General features: G+C 46.0%; 1 protein-coding gene across 1 annotated transcript in view; it reads left to right on the forward strand.

Moving 5' to 3' along the window:
- The window catches only part of Etv6 (ETS variant transcription factor 6), a 237,125-nt gene that overhangs the window by 163,144 nt on the left and 47,304 nt on the right, over positions 1–26,677 (forward strand). The window contains exon 4 of the mRNA XM_052175098.1: positions 25,669–25,833. Coding sequence (XP_052031058.1) covers positions 25,669–25,833 — 165 coding nt within the window. The remainder of the gene's footprint in view (positions 1–25,668; positions 25,834–26,677) is intronic.

Genomic DNA, 26,677 nt, shown 5'->3' on the forward strand with positions numbered 1-26,677 from the left:
GCTCTATCACAATTTGTGAGAAAACACCATGTCAGATTTTCTTTTTTGTCTAAAACAGCCTACAATTTCCAGAAGATTTGAAGTTAGGTTTTTTTTTTTCCTTTGCTGCTGCTGCTTTTATTGACTTACAATAGAATTTGGGATTTGGGTAGACACTGCAGGTCCTCCGGGCTACTGACCTTGCGCGGTGCAAGCATGTCACTGGGGCATGGCTGATGGACGTCCCAGCTCTGCAAGACACTGCCAGGGACACTGAGCCCTTCCCCGCAGCCTTTGCCAGTCCAAGCATGCGTTTTCAGAAAGTGTGTATTGAAACGGTGCTTCCACAGCAATGGCAGAGCGAACGTGGATCTTCCTGGTTCTCTTCTGTGGCTTTTCCCAGCTCTGATCATTTCCTGGAAACTGTTTCTGAAAGACAGTCTGTTAGCATTCTGTCTAAACTCCACCCTCCACCCCACAGTCACCTGGCAACATCCAGGGAGGCCTGACCCACTGTCAAAGGGGCTTCTTGCCCCCTCCTTCTTCTCCTGTTCTCCTGTTTCTCTCTTGCCCTCTTGGGCTCTTCCCTTCCCCCTTCCCTTCCCCATTTCTGTCCCCAGCTCTCCACGTGTTCATGGCTGGCCTCTATTTCTTCACTCTCATTCTCTCTGCCTTTCTCTGCCTCTACTACCCTCTTAACTCCCCTCCCCATGCCCTGAATAAACTCTATTCTCTATTATACCATTGTGTAGCTGGTCCTTCAGTGGGAAGGGATGCCTTGGCATGGGCCAGCTGAGACCATTCCCTTCCCCCATACCTGACCACACATCCATAGAATATGCTTTTTATCTCTATATTTTTATAAACACATCATAGCCAATCTCATCTCCCCTGTACTGCTGTGATGTCTGTATTATCAGTCACATTTAGGATCCAACTAAAAGCTATGAAATACACTGTTCATATAAAAAGAGAGTTTAACAATCAATAGGGAAGAGAGAGGTCTCTTAGCATCAGCCAGTGATAATTCCAAGAAGCTGTGTTCCCCCCACCTACTCTTTTTTTTTTAACATTCTATGGTGACCCTACTATCCAAAGAATTTGCTTGTCTGTCCACCTTAAAAGTTTCTATAGAAACATGCTGTCTTCTAAACATTCCCAGCTCTTCTTTGGTGCCTAGTTTCTACCATAAGAAGTTCATTGTTGAACATGATTTTATTTAAGGGATAGGGGCTAGCAGATGACTCACTCAGTGAAGTGCTTGCTTTATAAGCCCAAGGACCACCGTTCTATCACCAGACCCCAAATATAAACCAAACAAACAAATGGAAAAAAATACTGGGCTGGGTAGTGCACACCTCTCAGCTCTGGGAAAGTAGACAGCTGGGTCCTGGGACTTCAGAGGCTGGCCAGATTAGCCTACTCTAAATCCAAAGCAGTAAGAAAACACTGTCTCAAAAAACAAGGTAGATAGAACCTGAGGTGCAGGACCTGAAGTTGTCCTCTACCTCCACAGTAACATCAGGCACACATCACAAACTTACATGCAGTGTACACACACACACACACACACACACACAGAGAGAGAGACACACTGCAGCAAGGGCCAAGGAGATAGCTTATTAGGCAGTTGGTAGTCATTGCATTAGGACATTAATCATTTTTAGATCCTTTCCTGGAAGTTCATTTTAATGGACATCAGTGGAGAAAAGAAATGGGCCTATGTAGATCAAGGGGACTCCTTGGGCTCTAAGGAGGGAAATGGGCTACTGGACAGGACCAAAGAAAGAACGTCTCAGAGTGCCAGGTAAGAACAGCGCCTAGCAGCAGAGACTTATTTTCACCACCGTCCTGAGTTCACATGTATTTTTACATGTACTGAAATAAAGACAAAGTAACCTACCCAGATCATCAGCCAGGGAGGAACAGGATTTGGGATTTAAAACAGAGCTGCCTAATCCAGACCTCCTATTCCCTGATGCCAGGTGCTGTCCTTGAGGAAAGGGCAGAGAACTGGAGAACTGAGATGCAATTGCCCCCTTCAGAATTTTACATAAGGCTGACCCTGTCTGAAAGTATCGTTTCTTGCAATCAACCATGCGGAGCTAGAAAAATCTCCTAACGCTAACTCATTTTGAAGTTTGTCTTTATTCTTACATAAAATTTATGTAACATCACAAACTAGTTTACATGGAATACTTGTTTATGAAGAGACACTTGTTCAGAATATTTTTAGCGGTCCCCCCCCCATTGTTATGGATACTTTCCCGGCTGTCTAGAAAAACTGGGCTATGTCCACGGTCTTTTCAGAGGCTTTCAGATGCTCACATGACCACCTGAAAGCAGGTGACGTCCTCTCCCTTTATGGCCTCACACTATTATAGCTCTGAGATGTCGCCTAAGTCAGGATATGCGCAGGTCCACCTAAGAGATGATAAAAGAAAAAAATTGTAAGTTTCTCCCCAAATAAGTCACTTAAGCCAACTTGACAAAGCCATTTTATACTCTTCCTCCACATTTAATAGCTTACTGGGGTTGTTTTCTGCCTCTCTCTCTTGGTGCTTTGTTGGGGATACTCAGAGGTAAAGGGGTGGCTTTATAAAGGTGGTGTCTTCTCCCCTCCTTTCTTTCAATGTTCTTTCCCAGATACCACAAAAACCACACTTTCTCTACTGAGTACACATTCCTGGGACTGGAACAAAAGGCGCCTATCAGCTGAAAAGCAGCAGGAAGGGTGTAGCAAAGGCTTGAAGATTTAGAGGGTTTCATTTCTTCCTTGCTGGGGGCAGTATTGTATTTGGATGCAGTTTGGAATCTGCTTCGTCGCCACAGGGGAAACCGAAATGAGCCCTAAAACCTCACAGGGACCCCTCTGATCTTTATCCTCCTCACATAGTACCTTCCTGACCCTGGAGTGTCAGAGTGTCTCCCAGCACTCAGCAGGCCCAGGAAACCAGCCGTGAGGCCTCAGACTGAGGAAGGGAGACCTGTTAGTGACGTTCATCTGAGCCTCAGTTTACTCAGATGGCCTTTGCTTTGCTGAGTATCTCCTTACTTCTGCCTGTTCGTGACAGCGGGGGCAACAACCATGGGAACCTGCCCTCCAGGGACAGTACACTTCATTGTTAAAGGAGGGAACCAGGAAATCGGAATTTTCCATCCTTCCTATTGAGAAGAATTGGATTCCACAGAGAAAGTAACAGCTTTAAAAAGAAACTCACACACGTGCGCGCGTGCATGCATGCGAGCACCCAGGTCCCTCTGCACTGAGCTGGCAGACCGTCTCCCCTGCCCGGTAGTTCCAGACACTGTGAACCAGGGGTTGGCCATGCTGCTGAGCTCCTGCATTTTCAGTAGCAAGTTAATGTGGCCATGACTCAGAATTATAGGACCCTAGATACCAGAGCAGTGAACTAACTTCTTCTCTGCTCACAGAGGACTCGTAGGCAACAAAATCGGTTTCATGTTGTAATGAAGCAGTGTAGAGACTCTGTCCTTGGTGGCTCCCAAGCTGTGTGCTGTCTACTCCGCCCACTTCAGTGCTTGTTGGATCATTTTTCTTCTCTCCGTCCACCCTCAGAGCCAAGAACACCCGAAAGCCAGACCAAGTCATTTGCAGACAGCAATCCTGGACTTAGCCTTGAAAAGACTTGTCCCGATAGGCTCGTCCGGCATGCATGTTGTATCTCAAGCTTGGGAATAGCTGGGAAAACCTTCTACTCCATTTAAGGAGAGCCCGGATGGTTAGTGGGTGGGGCTTTGAGCCCAGGATTAACAACAATAATACAAAGAAATACCCGTAGAAAGTGCAAACTTGATCTTGAAGAACGCTTGCTGGCTGTTATTATGTAACTCCTTCCTTCCAAGGACTACCAAGAACGTCCCTGCAGATTTCACCCAGTTCTCACGCAGCGTGAATTATTTCCCAGAAATGATTTAGGCCCTTTTGGAAAATGCATTGATTCTTTTAACCGTCATGATCCCACTTACAGTAAAACCACTATTATCTGATTTTCTGAGTTGTAAAGCTATTATTAACGGGCACATTATATATTTTACCAGTACAGTGACAGCTGATGTGTGTAATGGTGACCCCAAAGTTCTTTAAGACCCTCAATTGCCCACTCATGAATCAAGGGAAGATTGAAAGTGTATTCAATCGAGTTTTTTCATGTTAAAAGTCTTATTATATTCAAATTCTCTTTAAAGGAGTCCAAGTATGTGCCTGCCATGATTTCCTATGGCTGCACCGACTCAGAATGTCCTATCCATTCTTGCTTGGTCCTGTGATTGAACCCTTATTTAAAAAAACAAAACAAATCAAAATCAGTAGGGTCAAAACTACAAATGGGTCAGATCTCAAATCCGAAGGAAAATCAGTTTACTTTGATTTTAAGGTTTATTCTTAATTTTGTGTGTGCATCATCCCGTCTCTGTGTTTGTGTGTATTTGTGTGTGTGTGTGTGTGTGTGTGTGTATATGTGTGTGCCACAGAGATAAGAAGAGGTCAGATCCTAGATCTGGAGTTAAAACGGATTGTGAGCCATTCAGCGCAGAAGCCATCAACCACACACGAGTCCTTTGCAAAAGGCAGCAAGTGCTGCTAACCATTGAGCCACCTCTCCAGCCTCCAAAATGTCCCCTCCAAAGTGTTGTTGCAGGCAGAAGTGCCATAATCATATTTACTGAAGTATGAGGCACATCACCCAAGCACTCTCTGCTCTTACCCTTGGAGACCTTAGCTCAGCGTGCCCATGCTGACTTCTGCCTGGCTTAGACACTGTTCCCCCTAAGCTGTTGTAGTCTAGCATCTGCCTGTTGCTGAGAGCCTGCTGTGGTTTCGAATCCTCACAGTTAATGGCTCAGGTCTTTGTGTTCTGATTCTGGTCAACCCCTCTCCCTCCCTCTCTCAGGATCCCCCTTGCATGATTGCCTAAGGGATTAAGACAAAAACACACCAAAGGGAAACAGTGTGAACTGTGTCTGCTGCTCCCAGGCCACACAACAAAGGCATCGAGCCTTTGTAGGAAGCACAAACCAAACTGCAGAGGTAGCTGTGGCTCGGTCGCATAGACCTGGGATGGCTTCTGCAGTCTGGGCTCAGAAAACAAAGAGCTTAAGGCAACAGGATCCTAGAGGAAAGCGAAGAAGGCCTAGAGCAACAGAAATGGGGTGCTTCCTTGCTCCTGGTTCATCAGTTTCCACAGCTGGCTGGAGAAGTCCAGCCATACCACAAACTGGGAAAGCTGCCTATCCCTCGCTGAGTGATTTCAAAGAGCCATCATGTTCCTTCATTTGATGTAAGGTTTCTAATTCTGTCTCCAGTGTTCCTCAAGAGGAGGGGACTGACTCTTACGGTGACTGGTTCCCAGCGTCTAGTTATAAACAGGATAACCGCCTCTGGAGCGTCCTCTTGAAGGACCCAGACCCATGGTGTCACCTCTGACTTGGAAGTCTTGTATGTTTGCCGGGCCCTGAACTAAAAGCTGGCCCAACTTCTTACTAATCAGGTGACTTTGCAGGAAGTCACTTAGCTCCTTCCCTTCCTGTTCCTTACCAGGAAATAAGAATGATCTTGTCCACTCCACTTCCTCTCCTGGCAAACGTGAAGCCAGCTGAGATCAGGTGTGGGAATGCTCCCTAGACCAGAGCTCTGCCATTGTTCTTGTGATTTGGGTCTAAGGAGTAAACCCAGGAGATGGCTCTGGTATGTATAGGGACTTGTGTGTGACGGCACTGTAAACTAATTTCCCCTGATAGTCCGATGTGTAGCCAATTTGTAAAGCAGATTTCTAGAAAAACACATGGCAGGTATAAGGCGTGTTCATTCTAATATTCGAAGAAGGGCTGAGGAGGCCGCTCAGCATGTGAAGACCACTCACCACTTGCCCAGGCCTGGTGTCCTAAGTCCAGTCCCTGGGACTTAGGTGGTGGGAACAGAGAACTAACTCCTGCACGTGTTCTCTGACCACCCCTTGCATGTCATGGACTCTAATCCTCCTGCCTCAGCCTCCTCCCAAATAGCTGGAATTACAGGTATACTGCCACCATACTTGGTTACTTGCTAAATAGTTCTTTGACATTTTTCAATGGCCATGCTAGTTCTAACCAGCCACATACCAACGTCAAGTGCCCAGGCCCTTACTGAGAGCTATTTCTCTCTTTGGTTATGTTTCTCTTGTTTTGATAAAGCACCATGACCCAAAGCAACTTGAGGAAGAAAAGGTTTATTGGCGGCCATGTTACAATCCATCATCAGGGGGAGCCAAGATAAGAACTTGAGGCTTGCTCAGCTTGCTTTCTTGTATGACCCAGGACCACCTGCCCAGTAGCAGGCTGGATTCTTCCACATCAAACCCAAATCAAGAAAATAGCCTCCAGATTTGCCTATAAGCAATCCGATTAGGCATTCTCAATTGAAGCTCCTCTTCCCCAATGACTCTAGCATGTGTCCAGTGGACAAAATCCAACCAGGATGGGGGCATAAACAGTGTTATAGTTGACGCTTGTTGCCTAGTCAGATAAATTACTAACGTGTCGACAGCTTCAACACATTGTTCTAGGAATTATGCATGTCTACCAAGTGCTCTGGAAACAAGGCAGGATAAAAGACATCACAAAGAAGGCTTTTTAAAAATAACTTCAGTCTTAACCCCACTCCCTGTCTGATGTCTTAAATGAGAGGTGAGGGCTGGGGAGGGCTGTTGTTCAGAGTGCTTGATGTACAAGTGTGAAGACCTGAGTTCGAATCCCCAGGAGCACATAAAAAGGCCAGACATGGCATGTGGCTGTAACCCCGGAGCTCATGGCCTCTGTACTTACTCCCATAGGCAAGGGTATGCATGCAATCACACATGCACACTGCCACACCTACCACGTTGAAGGGATATGTTTCAGCAGGCAGAGATGTAGGAGAAGCCAGGTAGAGCATGTGTGAGAGAGAGCAAAGGCACACTGAGGAGAATGCTTGGACCAAACCAACATGATAAAGAGCTGGGTGAAGAGCTAGAAAGGTTCCTGGAGGGATCAGGTTAGAATGTTGCAATTCTCTTTGAGATACATAACTTTTAGCCAGGTATGTGACGCATGCCTATAATCCTAGATTCTTGAGAGTCTAATATAAGATGATCATAAGTTTGGTTAACTTCTTAAAACTGTCTCAAAATAAAAAAATTTTAGAGAGGACCAGGAGTATAGCTTGGTAGTAAAGCTCTTACCTGTCATGTGTAGACCCTGGGTTCAGTCCTTAGCACCACAAATAATAAAGATTAAAAGTCCAATTTTATTCAGTAGAAGCCATGAAATTTTCTAATCAAAAGAACAGTTCCTAAAAACCTCTCAAGACGGCAGTGTGTGTTCTCTTTGAATATTTGGCACGGGTTTAGTTTTATGCCAACTACAGTATAGTATCTCTGAGTCTGAAACGTCACTTCCACAGGAGTGTGGACTTGCCTAACAGAGGGAAGACAGACAAGATGCTTCCCACAAGTGGCCCTGGAAGTACTTGTCAATCCTTGGGAACCCTGACAAGTTTACCCCACTCCCTGTAGTTATTTGCACGCCGGACACCATGTTTTCTATCCCATCAGTCCCACCAGGTTCTCTGCACATTCCAGCCAGCCTCCCTGCCTGCCAGCGGTCAGCCCGCTCTCTCCAGCTCTCTCCTCCGCCTTGGCCCATCTTACTGCCTCCTCTGTCTCAGTGGAAGTGGACTTCACTACCTGAACCCAGAGGGCCTTCTCCTGAGTTCCTCCGCAGCAGCCTCCCCCACTGCCTACCCTCATTCTCCCTCTATAGCCAGGCTTGTCATTTGCACCTAACTCCATCTTCCAAGAAACCCGACTGGATTCCACGGTGCCCGTGGCTATCATGCACAGCCACGTTTCCGCTTTCCTCACTCCTCAGACAGCCCTAACTGTGTCCTCTGCTGACTCCAGTCACCAGAGGCTAAGTAGTGGGGACATGTAGTGTAAACCCAGTTCCTCCTCGTCTTGACGCTTCTCTCTGACTCCTGCCTGCAGTTTACTCCGCCTTGACATATGACTCCACTCTCCTCTGACTTGTCTCCGGCTGTCTCATTCCTCCAGAATACCCTTTTTATAGATAGCTCACTCCCTAAACGTTTTCTTGGGAAAACCCATCTATTACAATGGCCTCAGCAGTCAGTATGGTGGAGACAACCAAAACTGAATGTCTCTATGACTCAGGTCTTTCTAGCCAAGTACACACACTGATATGACTGCCTTCTTTACCGGATGTCCCACGGATGGTCAACAAAGACAAATCTTTCCACATCCCTGCCCCCTTCCCCCCCTCGCCCCCATGGCCTGGCACGGAAGAGTGCCACTGTCTGGAAAACTCTAGAAGCCTGGGTTCTGTCATCAGCTGCTTTCTTCCCATTGAGTTACTTGTACGCTTTCATCTCCTCTTCCACCGTAATACCTTGAGTCCACCCTTTCTTCATTCCTTCTGCTTCAGTTCATGTTAACAAAGTCTGTCGCCTCTGTTTCTGCAGGAGCCTCTTAGCTGCTCTCCTCCTAGCAGCCTTGCCCGATGTGATTCATTCTCCCCTGCACAGCTGGAACGATCCTTTGAAACAATATCTGATTACGTTACTCTCCCATTTAACATCCGTCAGTGACTCCACGTAGCCTTAGGATAAATTCTAAACGCAGGACAGCAGACAAGGCTCTTGTTAATAACGGCCACTATGTCTCAAGTGCTCAATCCATGCCAGGTTCTGTTCTGCTCCGAGAGCTTTATACGTATCCCATCCTGCTCAGTGCCCGTGGCTCCCTGATGAAGGTCAGTTATTGTCCCGATTTTATGATTGAGGAAACTGAAGCCCGCATGAGCGTGTACCTTGCCAAAGGTCATACAGCTAGCTAGCAAGTTGAGGAGCCAAGTTTTAACCCCCCCCCCCCCCCCGAACACCTGGCTCAGGACCTCCCTCCTGACCAATGTGCTACACTGCCTCTTTTGTACGGGATAATTTCTCATTCATTCAGAACTATTTGTTGAGTCCCTGAAGTGAGCCAGAAACTGGTCGAGGCATTGGAGGTGGAGCAGGAGTGAAGCAGAGTCTGCCTACATTCTGGCGAAGAATCAGAAATGAAACAAGACTTGGGAGATGGCTCTGTAGGTGAAGTGCTTGCTGTATAGCATCTGTACAAACGTGAGGATCAGAGTTTACACCCCTAGCACCCATAATGGGGAAGGCGCGAGAGAAACTGAAGAGAGACAGGCAGATCCCTAAGGGTCACCTGCCAGTCAGCTCAGGAGAGACCTTGTCTCTAAATAAGGTGGAGAATGATAGTGACTAATGAAGAAACCTGATATCTAACCGACTACACACACACACACACACACACACACACACGCACACATGCATGCACACATGCACGCACACATGCATGCACACATGCACGCACACATGCACGCACGTGAGCCCGCACTAAATATCCAAACAAACAAGACAAGTGGTAGAACCTGTTAAAAAGATAAATTAATGGAACAAGTAATGCAACAAGAGAAGGAGAAGCCAGAGAATACAGACTAAGCTGTTTTGGATGCAAAGTTAAGAAGCACTTAGAGGAAGTGACATAGTCCCGAAGGAGCGGCCAGTCTACAGGCCCTGGGATAGGACTCTGTCTGTGCTGGGCATCAGTAGACCCAGAGCAGGAAGGGGCAGGAGGGAGGAGGGGTGGGGTCGGAGCGTGTCAGGCTGCAATCATTCCGATGTGAACTCCGAGTGATATAGAGGGGCCGTACCTGTGCACGTGGGTCTCTCTGCAGCTCTCTTGGGAACGGACAGCAGGGGAACATGGATGGAAACTGGGGCTGCGTTTGGGACCGTGAGAGACTAGTATGGTGAGGACTAGTATGGAAGCTGCAGGAGTGAAGGAAGCTGTTGGATCCGGATGCGGAGTAAAGGTAGAGCCAACAGCCTTTGCCAACAGACTGGAAAGGCACGTAGCAGAGAGTAGAAGGTTGCCTTCTAGAGCAAGGGGTCCCTGGCCACTGACAGCACGGGCCTGGCCTTCTCTGAGACGGGAGCCACGGGTGACAGTGAGTGCCGTCTAGATGTACATTTGAGAGAGATGATGTTCAGTGCTGTAGCATCAACATGGGGACGTCACCTCCCACCCTACCCTTTCTAAACACACACTCACACGCCTTGTGTGACAGCTGCGTCAGACTGCTTGGTTTCCCAAACTGCCTATGCCCGCCAAGCTGTCACCCTGTCCTTCCTTTCAGAGGCTACCCTGGCCCCGTTCTGATGCAGACTTGTAAAAGTCTCTCTACGTTCCCAGTTTCCCAGCCAGACTGGCTATCATTCCCCCTGACACCCCCACCCGCACCCCTCCTGCACCTAACCCAAGGCACAGAGCACCAAGTCGGATGTTAGATGGATGGGCTGAGGAGCCGGTGAAGGGAACGCTGTGCAGTTAGACCACACTGTGTTCAGCTGGTGATGGTGGGAATTCCCCTGGACTGGAGCCAGGTGGGATGAACACTCAGCCCAACTGAAAGAAACAGCAGATGTCAGGAGTCTGCGCGCTAATCCTGCCCTGTGTGTCAACCATCACAGCCATACGTCCCCTTCCCTGGACGCTGGTACCCCACCTTCCCACCCCAGCCCTGCCTCCTGTTTTGGTTCATCTCTGGCAGTAAGAAGCATGTTCTCTTTTCCTTTGTACACCAGGTGTGCAGGGGAAATTTTGATTTTTTTTTTTAAACCGGAAGAGCCGTTAGCACAGTGACGCGCTGCAAGCCTGCTTTCCACAGGCCCCAGGGTCTGCCAGAAAGATCAGGCCTCATTATTTAGGAAGCTGCCTCAGCCAGGCATCACTAATTCGGATGCCTATTCGGGCAAATGAGCAATGAATCGCAAAGTGCTTTTGTCAGTGAACTGCGAGTGAAGGGGTGGGGTCAGGGGAGAGGGATAGAACGTTTGGCTTTTGCCTCATTTCCAGAAAGGACGGACATTTCTTCCTGGAAGCTGCACTTGGCAACAGGCTTGGGGAATGGGAAAGATTTATTTCCTTCTGCCAAAGCTCAATAACTCAGCCTGAGTATTTCAAATCGATACATTTCTTGCAAAGTTTCCAAGGACTGTGTTCTTCGTTTTAAAAAGACATTTTAAAAAAATTATCAGTAGGGTACAATTCTTCAGTGATAAGACTGGTGGGTCAAACTCAAAAGTGAGCCTGGTCTTCTAAAGAGACAGAAGCCTAATGAGAAAGCAGAGGTGAAGGGAAGCGGGAGAGCAGGGTGGGGGCTGACCAGCCAGTAGGGTGCCTGCAGGCCCTGCTGTTAATCACCTCAGCCTCCAAAGCCTCTGTGCAAAGCTGGTGACTGACATTTCTTGTGTCTGAGGCTGTGGCTTGTCACTGTTCCTGAGGAAGAATCACTCACCGAGGTCCTCATCGTCACTTAGGACTGCTGAGGCGACCAGCCCACAGCCTGCATGAGTCAGGTTCTTGTGAAATTTTCACCTCTACAGCTCTGGCGTGGAAGGGCAGTGATAGGAACTAGTAGGCCCTTGTTGTTTTAGAAATTCCTTCCGCTGGAACCGGCCCTTCGCAGGACTGCATCCTGGGTTTCGTGCCTTGGGGTCATGTGCTTGGTGTCCTTTGTGTCGGAGTCTTATCTACTCCTGTCTCTGTTTATCAGGATGGAGGTTCCTTTGCTCTGAGCCACGCAGGTGTGGCCTGAAACCCCTCAGATTAGTTATTGTATTTCTTTTGCTTACTGTCAAAAATCCAGCAGTGGTTTACCAAAGGGTGAAGAACGCTTGGCATTTATCTAGGTAGACTCCAGAACTGTGCAGTACTTTCATGTAGGAAGTATTATGAGATAGTCTGGGATGATGACATAATTCTCTCAAGTTCCTGTAAGAGCACAGTGATTTGGTAACAGGATGAAAACCCAGGGACAATACTTAAAGCTAGCTAACAAAGTGTCTCCTGGGTGGTTGGCAAACCTTGGGACAAGAAAACCCAACATGACAAGAAGTTGTCCCACGTCCTGTAAGTGGCCTCTGAGGCTCAGCAAGAGGCAGGATTCCCGGGTTCCTGCTGACTCCGTGCCTGCCAACCATCTTCTCCTTCCACAGTAGCAAAGAAGAAGAGACTTGGCAAAGTCTTCCCCAGGAAACACAGAACCAGGTGACTTCAGACTGCTAGCTGCCATGTTTGAATAGAAGCTATTTAAGCTGGGTAAAGTTGAAAGTAAGTTAATTCCTAAAAACCTAGAAAGATAAACTTTGTTTTAAAGAGAAGAAATAAGAGAACAGTAGAAAAGTGAGACTCAAACACACTTTATAAGACAGAAGAAAATGGGGAGCAGGATAAGACCACTTGTGTTGCAGGGCAATTTAAGTAATCCACGGTAGCTGTCACCTTCCCTGTGAGCACAGACATTATAAAAGTCATATAAAACATGAGGGGGGGAAGGAGGGATAGTGTTAAGTCAAAGGTAGAAAAACTCAGAAATGAAGTTACAAAACTGGGGAAAGAATTAACAGGAAAATCACTTCAGCAACGAAGTAAGCTGGTAAGAATGAGCCAGGATGGATACAGAAGACGAGGTGTTGAAGAGTCATGGAAGACACAAATGAAAGGGTTCATTTTTTAATAAGATGAGGAAACAACAAAAGTAATAACTCAAGAGAAAGTGACAAATATTGAATAAAGGCGAAGGGATTTCATCACATGGGTAAAGAGATCCTGTGCAAAGCAAGCCTGGTCCTGCAGAACACTGAGTCTGGATGTGGCCACACCTCCTGCTCTCTGTGTTCCCTTATAAGGATACATGACCCTGGACACTGGAGTCCGTGGTCACTGCAGAACCCTTGTGACCTCATCTCAAGATCCTTAAGTCATTTCTGCAAACATGTTTCTCATAGAAGGTTGCATGCACAGGCTCTAAGGGTGCCGGTGTGAGGGTCTCTTTGGGGGACCATTCAGTCCTTGATAACCTCCATGCTAGTAGGTCACAGAAACCGAGTAGAAGTGGAATTTGCATTTGATTTTTCTAGGTTGGCTGGTGGTAGCTCCTAGCGTTTCCTATCAAGTTAGCCATACTTGTTGAGAGGTAAGAGTGGACAGTGTGCTTCGGTAAACAGCTGGGTAGTGAGAGACCTCACCAGAGCGGAGGTTACAGGCCACAAGGAAGGTCTTTTGCACAATGTGAATGAACGTGGGTGGCGCCATGGGTTATGTGCTGCCCGTTCGCTTGGCAGCTTTCACAGGTTCTTACCTCCAGGCTCCAAAGACAGGGATCTCCTCAGAACTCACAGTATTATCTGTAAAATAGGCATGGCAGCTCAAGCCTCCAATCCCAGGTAGAGGCAGGAGAATCAGGTATTCAAAGTCATCCTTACCCGCAGTGAGTTCAAGGCCAGTTTGAACTCCCAGAGAGGCTTGACAAACTCCATGTGACAGTAGGCAGGCCGTGAATCCAAGTGTCTTCCTTTTTGGTGTTCCCTGCCATTCTGCCACTTAGCTACACAGAGTATACCCCACCCTCTGGCCACTAAGGAGTTCGCCTTGATGATCTGGGTCTGCCAGTATTCCTTGAGACTCTTCTTGCTGCCTAATACAACCAAGCATGAGTTGATTAACGTCTGGTGTTATCTTATCAGCTCCCTCTCCCACAGGACTCCTCCAGCCTTTATCACAAGCTATAAATGATGTAGAACCCCAGAAGAGTGAGCCACTAGAGAAAGGTGTTCTGAATAAGGTGGAGCCTCCCGGCTCCCTTCTGGCCCCTGAACCCCAAGGGAATGGGGCTTGTCTTTCCCATTTTCCTACCGCTGTGGACAAGTCCTCAGCCAAGGGCAGCAGCCGCCTTCACATCTCTCATGCCGAAGAACAAAAACTAGGGAAAGGAAAGATTCTCCCGTGTCTGAGTAAAGAAGGAATGGGTTCCGGGACAGAGAAGTCGGTCTCATATGCACATGCCAGAAAGTGTAACACGAACGCCTTTAAATAGAAGTTGCTGGTCCAAACGTGATTTTTTTCGTGAGGCATCAGCGTCAGCAATGCCGTTAAAATTACCCCATCCTGCTTGTGATGTCTGTCTCGCGGCCCTCAGATGCTGAGTTAGCACTGGCTGCCTGGCCTTTCAGAGGACATTCAATTCCACAGCAGAGGTTAGCCAAGCTTTGAAAACGCTTGGAGAAAGTCCTTGTCAGCTGGAGTCAGGAGGAGGAATAGAACGTATGGAAGGTGTGACAGGCTGGAATGAATTCTCTCTCTCTTGAAAAACACACCCAAGAAACGTCTTGAAGAATTGTAGGTTCCTTTGACCCCCACCCCCACTTCCAGTCCAGTCTGAGGTCCATGGAGTTCTTGGTCAAAGTTAGAATCCCTTTCCATCTTCTGGCCTTCACCACTCCCCAACAAACACACGCGCGCACGCGCACACACACACATACACACACATACACTCACACATATACACATATACATATAAACACATATACACACATACATATACACATGCATATACACACACATATACATATATACACACACGCATATACATACATACACACTCATACACATACACACTCATACACACACACACACACACACCCTTCTTGTCCTCCCACACCAGCACCTCTGGGATTCCATGATATTGGGCACTGTCTCCATCTTGAGAAGAGGCAGCTCGCTGTCTCTAAATTCTAAGGATAAAGAGTAACTCAGCAGGGAAGAGAAGGGGCAGCTGGCCACACACATGCCAGCCTCTGTCCCATCCCAGGGACTGGATCTCTCCTGTCGCATGCGGAATGAGGCTGAAGGTCACTCTTGTTGCACTCTGTAAATGAATGTCTGTAGATCGTGGCTATGGCCAGACCAGAGATCGTCTGTATGGGGCTTAAGTGGCCAAAGGGGAAGGAAGTAAAACTGCTCCCTCCATCCACGCAGCGCCTGTCCATCATCTCTATGAGGCAGAGCCCGCAGATCCAGATCTCTGTGCTCATGTTCCCATGATAGGCACTCGTGGAATCTGTTTGAAAAACACATTGTCTTCTAGTAGCTAGTTATCTTACTTTTCTTTTCTGTCCCACAGTTGGACTTATTGTTGGCATAAGTATTGGTAAAGTTGGTAAATTCAAATTTATCTCCTCCTAAGTACAGGAAATTCTGTCCTTTTTCTTCTTGGCTTTTGCAGCATCTCTCTCTGTGAAATCTCTTCATTTCTAGTCGTACTAACCGAGTATTCATAGACTAGGATAATTGATGATGACAAACCTTTACTAATATGTATACCAGAGGGTTAGCAAGGTCGTCTAAGATTCCAGAGAAGGGACAGACACCTTCCCACCCCACCAGTGTCTGCTGACAAGTGTTTTATGATGTCTGTGAGAAAGTGGGCATGCTTTCTGATTCCTTATTCTGTTTTCCTCCCCTAAAATTGGGATAATATATGTATTTCTCTTTCAAACCTAATTTGCTGGTTACAGTCTATCACAAGTCAGCAGTTAGAATCATTTGTATACAAAATGGTGGAAAGCACTAAATTGATTTTCCAGTATCTACCAATCAACTCCAGTGGTCCACAGACACCGAAAGAGTGGGCACTGGTGCCTGTGTGTGCCTTTCAAAGGAAAGATAGCGGCTGACCCTGAATTCACCGACATTTCTTTACCTCCCAAAGTTCAGGAGATGAGTGGAATTGCTCAGGTCGGCCCCCACTTTGAGGTTAGCGTGGAGCCACCTCCTCATGTCTGTTTTGTGGAGACGGACTTGAAACATTGATGTTTAGTTCATCAAGAAATTCTTGTGTTTATTTTGAATTTTAAAACATTGTCCCGTGGTATAGAGCATGCTATAGAGCATGCATTCCAGAATACATGCTGACACCCAGCTAGGACTCTCAAGTCCCTTTTGTAATGGAATAGTGTTTGCCTATAACCTACATTTCACCATATACTTTAAATCACCAGATTGCCTACAGAACCTAAGGCTATGCAGTCTCTCCTTAGACCGTTACTCTCTATGGCTTACAGAATAAAGACAAGATAAATTGTGAAAGTTCAGTATAATTAATGCACTTGCTTTGTTGTTATTCGGGGGGGGGTATATATTATATATTATACGTATATTATACTGATATATCATATATATAATGTAATTCTATTACATATATGGAATATATGTATCTAGAATATATATATATATATATATATATATATGATATATATGTTGGTTGAATTGAACCTATGTAGCCCATTGGTACCTGTTGTGCTAAACTATTAGTTTAATTACTGAATTTTTAAAAGAAGCCTTTATGCTTCACACCTAAGGCAGACACCCCATCGTCCGGACCTCCTTTCTCCTCCCTCCCTTGCCTGTTCTTGACAGTCTTGGTATCTCAGAGGAGATAGCTACTCTCCCAGCCTGTACCTTGGCCCTGCCAATCTTTTTCTTCCCTCCTTAGGTGCTACAGTGATGTCAGAGTTCAGCCAGGACATTCACAGCTTACAGAACTGTTGCTCTAGCTTCCTGGGCTCCAGAGAGACACTGAGTACATTGCTGTCTCCTATCGATGCCTGCCGAAGCTCAGGCTCTCAGCTATCTAGTCTGTCTCTTGCAAAACCCCCAAAACTGCACAGAGCACACCCTACATACTGGAGTTATTGTGTGTCATACTTGAATTTGGGTTAAGAAATAGAATAACATGTTAAATATAATTTTATTAAGTTCTAGAGAATTGTACACATGCATGCAATCTATTTTGATTATATTCATCCCCCCCACCCCGCTCCTCCCCCAATTCCTCCAAGATCCACTCTTTCCTGACAGCTTCCAGTTCTCTTGGTTCTAGACTCACTGTAACTTTGGGAAAATCCCTCAGCCCCTCTTAGCTTTAGTTTCTTCTGTAAATACAGATGTGTCCAGTGTAGCTTCACAGAGTAGTTGCTGAGATGACAGGAACCTGGGAGCATTTGGTGATGTACTTAGCCTCACAGGTTTGAAGGAACCCGACTAGTCAGGCCACAGCAGGAGCATCCGATGGAGGAGGTGCTTGGGCAGGAATAGGGTGGTTGTGTGACTTTTAACTGGAAAGACAGGATGTGATCACCTCTATATTAGATTGGGGGGTTGATCACAGACTGTAATATTCTACCGGAGTCTAATTTGCTGAAAAAATGAGTTTGGGGAGATTATACTTAACTTTGGGTAAGTCAGAGCAGGAACTCAAGCAGCCAATCACATCACAGCTATAGTCAAGCCCAAAGAAAAAAATTATAAAAAGTCTTCCTTATGAAGACTCTTTTTCAGGTGATTTCATATAATGTAAAGTTGACATTTAATACAAACCAGCACAAAGGTAAGAGTTACTTATAGGAGCAGGGATGACTCTACATCACAGACGAGCCTACCCCAGTTTCACTGGTGACTTACCAAAGCTGCAGCCCTAGAGCTTGGTATATAATTTGTAGGCAGTTCAGCTGCTCGGGGAGTCTTTTTCCTCTCCAGGAGTTTAGTGTCTCTATTACTTGTAGTGTGGGACCTTAGATTCTTACTGATTTCAGGAACTTCCTGAGACTGTGTTGTTTACTTCCGGGGGCTCATGGGCCTCCCCCCCCCCTCATTCTGGAAAGAATGTTTTAATTAAGAAGAAGTTGTTACACAATAGAGCGGCCAGCACAGAGATGGGTCGTCCAGCAATAGGATCTTCAATTGTATGCAAGGGCCTTAGTGAAAGTGGACCTCTTGCGTTCTGAGTGCTATGGAAACATCACTGAGAAGTCACACACACACACACACACACACACACACAAACACACACACACCATTGCATGTGTGTACTCTTAGCACATGTACCTGATAACTGCAAGTTTTATCTCTCCAAAGGTAGAAGAGACAAAGGGAGCCTCTGTCCTTTGACTCAAGTCTGACAGAGATTGGCTGGCAAAGTAGAAGTGATGGGACTTGTGCTGAGGATGGAAACATGAACTTAGAATCAAGGAAATAAGACAGACTAGAGGTATTTACTTAGAAACTTTTAAACTTCAGTGGGAAACTCCCTAGGATCCCCTGAACCAAAACGCTACAACACAACTCAGGAAAGCTGGAGTGGTCTCAAAAATTAGACTCTGACTTAGCAATTGCACATGGCTAACAGATAAAAAGATGGGAAAACAACCCAAATCATCAGATACAGCTGTATAGAGATAGTCCCTATTGAGCTTAACTTTTCTTTTTTCTTTTTTCTTTTTTTACTTTTTTGAGACTATATCACATACAGCTCAGGCTGGCCATGAGCTCCTTGTCCTTCTGTGTCCGCCTCCTATGTGCTGGGATCTCAGGACTGTAGCACCTCAACCAGCTTCCAAACGTTCACAGAACGTTACATCTTATGTAAGTGTAATAATGCCAGTGGACTGTGGAGGTGCACACCTGTAATCCTAGTTGCTCAGGAGGCTGTAGCAGGAAGACATGGAGTTCAAAACCAACCTGGGCAATTTAGTAAGACTGTATCATTCCCTATCCCAGAGAATGATACGAAAAGTAAAAGAGGCAGTAAATGTTACCTATAATTCTACTACTAAGTAAGAGTTGCTATTAATATCTTTATAAAACATCTGTGCATTGTTTGAGAGTCTGTGAGTATACACAGTTTCAGCTTTCATTGTGAATGTGTATTCTTTCTGAATACTGTTATCCATTGCATCACTCTACCACAGATGTTGCCAGTAAATGACTGCTCTCTTTTTAATGTTCTGTTTTCTACTATTAAAAATAACACTCAATATTAAAAAAAAAACTAACATCTTTGTGCATGATTTTTTTTCCTGCATTCATAGCTATTTCTCTAAGGTAGATTCTCAGAAGTTGACATTCACCAAGCTCTTAAAATATCACTGGATCGTGTGCCAGTGTGGTGTGCCAGCTTCTTCTCCACAATCTTGTATTGGTCTAATGAGCTCCAACTTTTAAAAAGCTGTGTAGTGGGTAATAAAACAAGTTTCTGAAAATTAAAACAATCAAGAAGGAACATCATAGGTCTAGGATATTAAGACAAGGTGAGCTGCAGATAACTTCAGACAGCAATGGACAAAGTTGGGGACACTTTAGGGAAAACCCTGTTATTGGCCTGCTACAGCTTACGTGGGGGTAACATCATCACAGGCAAAGAGAAAACAGTACTATTAACTTCTGACCCTTCCCTCTCATCCATCAAGGAGAATGACCATCAGGCAGAGCGCTCAAGATGGGCAGACTCGTTGGGAGAGCAAAGCAGAGTTCTATGTAGCCCAGACTCATGTCAAGCTAGAGAACTCTGCAGAAAGATGAGGCATCCCAGCAGTGTCCCTTGGGCAGTGGGAAGAGGAAGAGATACGAGCCGTGTTGATCTGACGTGAGGAGTAGATTGGGAGGAAAGGTGCACAGAGACCAAAACAGCGAGGCTGATGGGACCCCGAGCGCCGTTCAGGACAGACTATCAGACCTGTGTGTGTGAACACGGAGGAGCAGGTTATCCCCATGGGGCCAGACACCGGTCCTTCTCTCTCCTCAGTAATACTTGCTATATTTCTGAGCTTTGGGAAAGCATTCCATCTTATTGATGAATGTCGATGGGTTGCTATGCTAGCTAAGAAGTTAATTGGAGGGGGCCTAGTATGTCAACAGATGCTAGCATCTCTGGCCCTGCCTGGTTGGCACTTTCACTGACCCTAGGGCATGCTGGATGCCCACCAAAGCTTTGCAAAATGAATGATAGTAGAAAGAGATCCGTATCTGGGTGGCGTGCAGCACACAAGAGTGTTGAAATCTACTGTCAATTGACACACATTCTTTTAATGGGATTATTCCTAACACCAGGTTTATATGTGTAAGCAAAGGTGTCATCATTAATGTGACCATGGAACACGGGGACAGATCTTTTGGAAATGCTTGCTCTGTATTAAATATTGGTTTTTTTCATGTTACTAAAAAATGACAAACATGTCCTCGTGACTCTGGTGCTTGGCGGTTGGAAATTTTCCCATATATTTCACTCAAGCCAAGTAGAGGCACTGAGAGGCTAAGTCAGCTTGTACAAGGTCACACAGGTAGAAAATAGAAGATCTACATTGGTGCTGAGAGCTACATCATCACTGTGGAACTTTTCATTAAGTTGTTAATGTACCTTCCTGTTCTAAGAAAGTACCAAATACTCACACAGAGAGAGGCAGGTGTGTATGATAACATGAGCTTCGATTCTATCAGACCATTTGTTCCTAGGTTGACTCTTCCATTTTCTGTCTATGAGACTTTATCCAAATAGTCACTGAACATCTCTGTGCTGCACTGATCCTTATTAAGGGGTTAAGGGAATTATGGGAATGGCATACAGAGAGCATCTCCTGACTGCAGGAAGTGCTTGTGCTTGCTGTTAGTATTAATCTATTTGAGAATGGATATGGCAGACAAGGGTACTGGGACTAGGGAGTCAACGGCACAAGCTCTATCTCTTCCAGTTTTGTGGGCAGTAGTGGTCTCACCCATTAAAGCAAGAATCATAGTCATCATTGTGATTTGGTTGAGTGTTCACTACCTGTCTGCTTCGTTGTCGCTGAACTGTGTCATCCAGGCAGGTAAAACATTCCTGTGCTGTTTTCTGAGTAGAGGCCAAACAGATAGTAGGGGACACAGATGCCCAGGGCTCTGATAACTGTAGTTCTGGGCTGCTTGTTCTAAGGCAGGATGGCCAAACGATCAAGGAATTAGTCATTGACCATGACTGGGTCAAGGGTCATAAAGTTGCGGTCATTGAGTCAGAGGTGAGGTCACATGGATGGATCCCTGGTGTAGGTTGAGCAGGCGTGGTGTGGTTAGCTTTTCCAGACCTTGGTTTCCTAGTTAATTATGGGGACCGGGGTTTAGTCGGAGCATCTCTGTGGCATCTGCTTCTTGCATTCTGAACTCTGCCTTCCAGTGCATGGAGTCCAGAGCAAATTCTTGTAAATATGGAGAGTTTGACATGACGGGATATTTTTGCCAAGGGCTAAAGTTGTAAAGGCCTTGAGTTGGGAGATGGGGCTAGGCTCAGCAATAGAACACTTGCTAAATTTGTATGAGGACCTGGGTTCCAGTGCAAACACCACAGACACACACACACACACACACACACACACACACAAATTAAAGAAAGTCAGCATAGTAATTCTCAAACAATGTCTACCAACTCTGATCTCTCAATTCCTCTGTGCTTAACTGTTAAACTGAAATGAGAACCCAGCCAACTGCAGGGCTCCTGTGACTTAGGAGAGGTAGCATTGGAGAAGCAGCTAACGACTTTTTTAAAGGGGCAAGCTGTTAGGTTTAGCATTGCCATGGCTGGCTGACAACTTTGCAAAGAATTAGAACATAACACTAATCTCCCTTCCATGACTCAGAAGAGCCTTTGAGAAGCTACAGAATCTTAGGATCATGATCACGAATGTGGAGTAGTCTCGTAGAAAAAAAAAAGAAGTAGCATCCTGGCTGTCTGTGTTGTTTGGTATTTGAGGTTCAAATTCAGTAGTGCATGCTGGCTATTATTAAACCATGCAGGAACTCGTTGATCACATACTCTCAGCTCCATTCAGCCACAGAGAAATGGAGTGGGCTGCCTAGAATCCCATGCTCATTAGCAGCCTATGTAGAAAGGAAATTTCGGCTCCTGACTCCTGGTCAGCTTTCATCATTAGTTTAAGCATACCTCAGAAAGTTGGGCATGAGGTCAGGATGCCCTGATGAATGTGGTGGCCGATTTGAACGTGGAATTGAAGAAATCATGAGAATTTAAGAGTCTGGATGCACCACTGAAGGGTACGTGTGAGCCCATGAACTTGACCAGACCTCTTTAGGAAAGAAGGGAGTGGGAGTCTTAGTGATTTTCTCTTCATAGCAGCAATTCAGTTCCTCTGAGAAGATTGCTGTTCATAGTCAAATGGTTCTCATGACACATTGGTATACAGAGGGTAATATCATAAGGACCCCTCTCTCTGTCTTTCCCTTACCCCTTCTTCCTTCCCTCCTTTCCCCTTCTCTCTCTCTCTCTCTCTCTCTCCTTCCTAATCATTAACATTTACATATTCTTTCTTTGTTGAGTCAAATTGCCAGAACCGACTAGGAAACAAATCCTACACATCCCTCCCTTCTCAGGCTGCCTTGGACCCACCCACAGCTGGGAGCTGGGCAGGGAGTCAAGAGCAAGTGTCGCTGAGCAGCCTGTGAAAACAGCGCTTTCTTCCCAGACACATTCAAAGTATCGTCCCACCTGCCCCTCCCTCCTCTTCCTAGCCATAAATCTGTCTCCCTGAGATCTGCAGACTTCTTTTTTTCTATCTCCAATCTGCTGATAACTTGCCTGGGCCAAGGATCTTGGTGTTGGGTGGGAAGGAGTCGATTTCCTCCGTCTTTTTGAAAGCCAGTCTTAACTCTGAGTGTGGATGGCAAGTGTCTGGGTAAGAAAACAGACTCTGGGATCGGATTGCTTGGATTCCAATCCCAGCTCTACTTGTTGCTCTTGCCATACAGACGTGGGGGGCATCCCTCCTCAGATGCATCAGGTCTCCATCTTCTAGCTTGCACGCCCATCTCGAATGTTATACGAGCATGCAGTTAAATGGACTGAGATGCTTTGAACAGCTCTAGGTACAGAGAAGTGCTTCATAATGACTGTTTAGTCTTTTAAGTTATCTCATCACATCAGAGTTACTTCCGGGTACAGCTCTCTTCCATGGGATACCTCAACATAGGGGCTTTAGGGCCCTTGAAGGATGTTGGCTCTCTTTTTTTTCTCCATTAAAATTACAAAGCACATGCTATGTCCCAGCCTTTTTATACCGTTGAATTGAAAAGGAACTAGCAGAGGGGATTGACAGGCAGTGCCACAATGTAGCAAGCCTCTCTCTGGCTCAGTGAGCTGTCCACCTTTCTCCTCATACTAATGGAAGTACGGTCAATCTGACCATGGATTTGCCGAGTGTCCTGGAGCAGGTAGCCTGCAGCGTCAGGGTCACTGCTGTTTAGCTGCCAAGTGCTCTCTGTAACCTGCCTTCCAGCTGTACACGTGCCCGGAGCCTCCTTGTGGGCTCCCGGTAAGGGGGTTTCCACAGCACCCGTGGCCTTGGTCGCTTCAAGGCTGAGCTGTGGGAGAGATTAATGGGAAGTGAGAAGAGAAACTGTTATTCTTACCCAGCAGTGTTGCTGGGAGAGTGTGACTCTTCTTGTATTTAGGGAAAAGATTACTCATGAGGATTTTCTTCCATCGAGCATAAAGAACCTCGAATGACTGTTTGTGTCCCCCGCCCCCTTCTCACCCACCTCTCTGTTTTAGTTTGTCCTCGGTAGAAAACTTAGCTTTCATTTCCCCTCCTAGGCAGCCTTCGGTTCTGTATTTGCTTTTGACACCTCAACAAGCCGCCCCAGCCCATTTCCCTGCATCGCCCAGAAGCTCTCTCCTCAAGCCCTCTGGCCACTAGGTGCTTTCCTGGGGCCAGCCTGATTGGAACCCCCACCCATCCCTGATAGACTTGTCCTCCCACTTACACAGTACCATCTTAAATCACAGATTGGTGCACCTCACCGTTCTTGGGCCAAGTGGGCACCATTGAAAGTAGGAACTAAAGTTGAAGGTTTCCCCAAGATAGGCTGCCGCCATTCACACTGCACTAGCAACAGGTCACTTTCTATGTACATACGCCATTTTGAATGGGTGTTGCCTTCTGGCCAGTCAAGACCCAAACGTAGAACATCAAATCCTTTAGTGTTCCTCTTCCCTTCCAAAGGTTATGAAGAGATCACGTACTACACTTACTTGTTTGATTATGTGTGGAAAAAAAAAAGCATTGCCATTAAATTTAAAAGCCATGGAAACACACTCAAATGCTTGAGTTTGGATTGGCTTGCTTGGTTTGGGGTTTATGGTAGTGAGGATGGAACTTTGGGCCTCACGCATGCTACCTACCACTGAGGAATATCAGCAGGTCTCTTGACTTGAGACGAGGTCTCCCTAGGTTGCCAGGCTGGCCTTGAACTCACTCTGTAGCCCAGGCATAGCCTTGCATTGCTGTCAAAGTAGCTGTGTTATCTCCCAGGCCCAGCCAGTTAACTGGCTGTGAGAGAGATCTTTCATAGACTTAGAAGAAACTGATTTCCGCTCTTCAAAACCGTTTTCTGCACAGGAGCCTTTTAGGAAGGCTCTGATTAGAAGGCTCTGCGCTCTGGCTCAGAGCCTGGCATGTTCTCCCTGGGATCTGAGACAATTGTTCCCCCTCTCAGCAGCCTATCCTGGGGAGATCGTATAGTTCAAAAAGCAGTCTCTTCCAGGATTGAGCTGAAGAGCACAGTTGAAAGACATGCACCACGTCTCCTCCAAAGTTCAAGTCGTTCACCTTGAGAGACCGTAGCTCAATGTGCAAATACTGGTCCCACAGAGCTCTCTCGGATCTCCTTATTCTGTGACTTCGGAGGATAAAGCCCGACAGACGTCTCCCTGTCAGGACTCAAGCTGTAAATAATTATCAAAGACTGCCCCCCACCGAAGAGCTTTTGCTCATAACCACGTACAACAACTTGTAATAACACTGAGCCTACAGTAAACGGCTTTTAAAAGTATTTGCTAACTTATTGACAAACAAGGCAGGCATATATTAATATAGTATTTAAAGTATATTTCCAAAAGACGTGTGAACAGCAGTAGCGTTCTATATGCTTCTACAGACTTCTTCGATGTCCAGGTTAATAGAAGATGCCTGGAATCACATCTCTGTTTCTGCATTCAGCCTGTTGTGAGATCACAGGTCTGTAGCTTCTAGAACATTCCATATGTGCTCATGGGAGAATAAGTAAAAGAAAAAATAATGTTAATATTTTTGTGAGTTTTTTGCTGTACATAACATGCAAAGGTCTCAGGAACCCTCTGGGTTCCCATGATGCCACTTTGAGAACGATTGTTCTAATCACTTGAAGGATGTATCAGGACTGCCCATTCAGCAAAGTAAAATAAACACACAGACTCCCTGCTTCATAGAGACCCAGCCTGAGCCACCCAGCTGGGGGCCTGTCTGGACCACTTTGAATCCATCTGCAAGACAATAAAAAGGCCAGGACTTTGTATGTTACCCCGGGCCTTGCATTTGCCAGAGGCTAGCCTGCCACTTCCCAGAGGCTGAGTAAATGACTATTCCTGGAAAAAGTTTTGGAAAGCTTCATCACTTGGCAGCTGGGAGGCTGGGGGGTGTGGAGAGGGGTGTCAAGGTCAGCTCTGGAACACCCCCATTGCAAAGGATTCAGCAACAATCACATTGGCTCTGAGTCTAAGGTCTCCAGCTAAATGCATTGAGATTTGTCATGATTCCAGACTTCCTTGGGTACCCACCCCACCCCCAGGGCCACTTTTGAGCCAACCTGAAAGTAATACAGCTTCAGGGCAGGGCTCTAAACCCTGTCGTCCCTGAAATACGGGGAAAGGGGTTTCCCCTCATCTTACCTCTAAGTAAAAAGTTAATGCAACACCACACTTAAGCACTCCACACTCAAGTACTTACAAACCTGGCTGGGCCTTGGCAAACTCAATCCAAGGGCTCTTGAGACAGAGAGTCTCCATTCTGTTAATTATTCTGAGACCTTTCCCCCTTTGTCCCAACCGTGTAGCTGACAAGATCTTTTCTCTCTGCCCGGTGTTGTCCAACAGGTTTGCAGCCGATTTACTGGAGCAGAGATGACGTAGCCCAGTGGCTCAAGTGGGCAGAAAATGAGTTTTCTCTAAGGCCCATCGAGAGCAACACGTTTGAAATGAATGGCAAAGCCCTCCTGCTGCTGACCAAAGAGGATTTCCGCTACCGATCTCCTCATTCAGGTGAGAGAGTCTGGCGCTCGCCTAGGCTCAGCATGGAAACATGGCTGATCTTCTCCAGACTCTTCGGAGCCCATGAGACGCCCCCCACAAACAGAGAGAAGTTCTCATGGGAGCAAACACGACATCTTAAGAAAGGGAAGAACTACTGGCATTGGCCAGTGTATGGGAAAGAGGAGGTTTCCAGGTGAAAGAGACTGTTAGTTTAGAAGTCACTCACCTGTGCCCAGACACTGGAACTTTAAGGGATCTAGTGTCCAATCAAATAACAAATGTCAGTAATCGAATAAGAAAGAAAAGAGTTTGGGCATTGCCAATACCTTGACAGAATTATTTTATCTAGTCCTTGAGCTGTTAAATATTTGCCTCATTTAATGGATCCGGGGTGATTAAAGTGCAGAGATTTTGATTACTAGACTTGGAAGGACCAATTAATAAAAGAGAACAGACATGTTTCACTTTGCATTCACTCTTACTTAGAGTTATTGCACACATAGCATTCAGGTAGAATAGATTTATGTGTCCATTATTTTATATGAACAAAATCACTCAAGTCATCATCAACTTAATTCATATTACACTCACTAGGCCTGTTTAACAATTAAAAAAACTCACTTCAAGGTTCCTTTAATTCACTTAAGAATACATTGGCAAACCAGGCATCATGGTGTATACCTGTAATCCTAGCACTCATAAGTGTGAGGCAGGGGGATCGTGAGTAGTTCACTGAACTACATCTTGTGACACTCCAAAACAAAAGTGTGTGTGTATGTGTGTGTGTGTAATTGTGGTCTAGAGTGATTTTGTAATTAATTTCTACACTTTCCAACTTACCAGTGTCCTTATC

The sequence above is a fragment of the Apodemus sylvaticus genome, chromosome 2 (genome assembly GCF_947179515.1).
Source record: "Apodemus sylvaticus chromosome 2, mApoSyl1.1, whole genome shotgun sequence".
Taxonomy (NCBI): Eukaryota; Metazoa; Chordata; class Mammalia; order Rodentia; family Muridae; genus Apodemus; species Apodemus sylvaticus.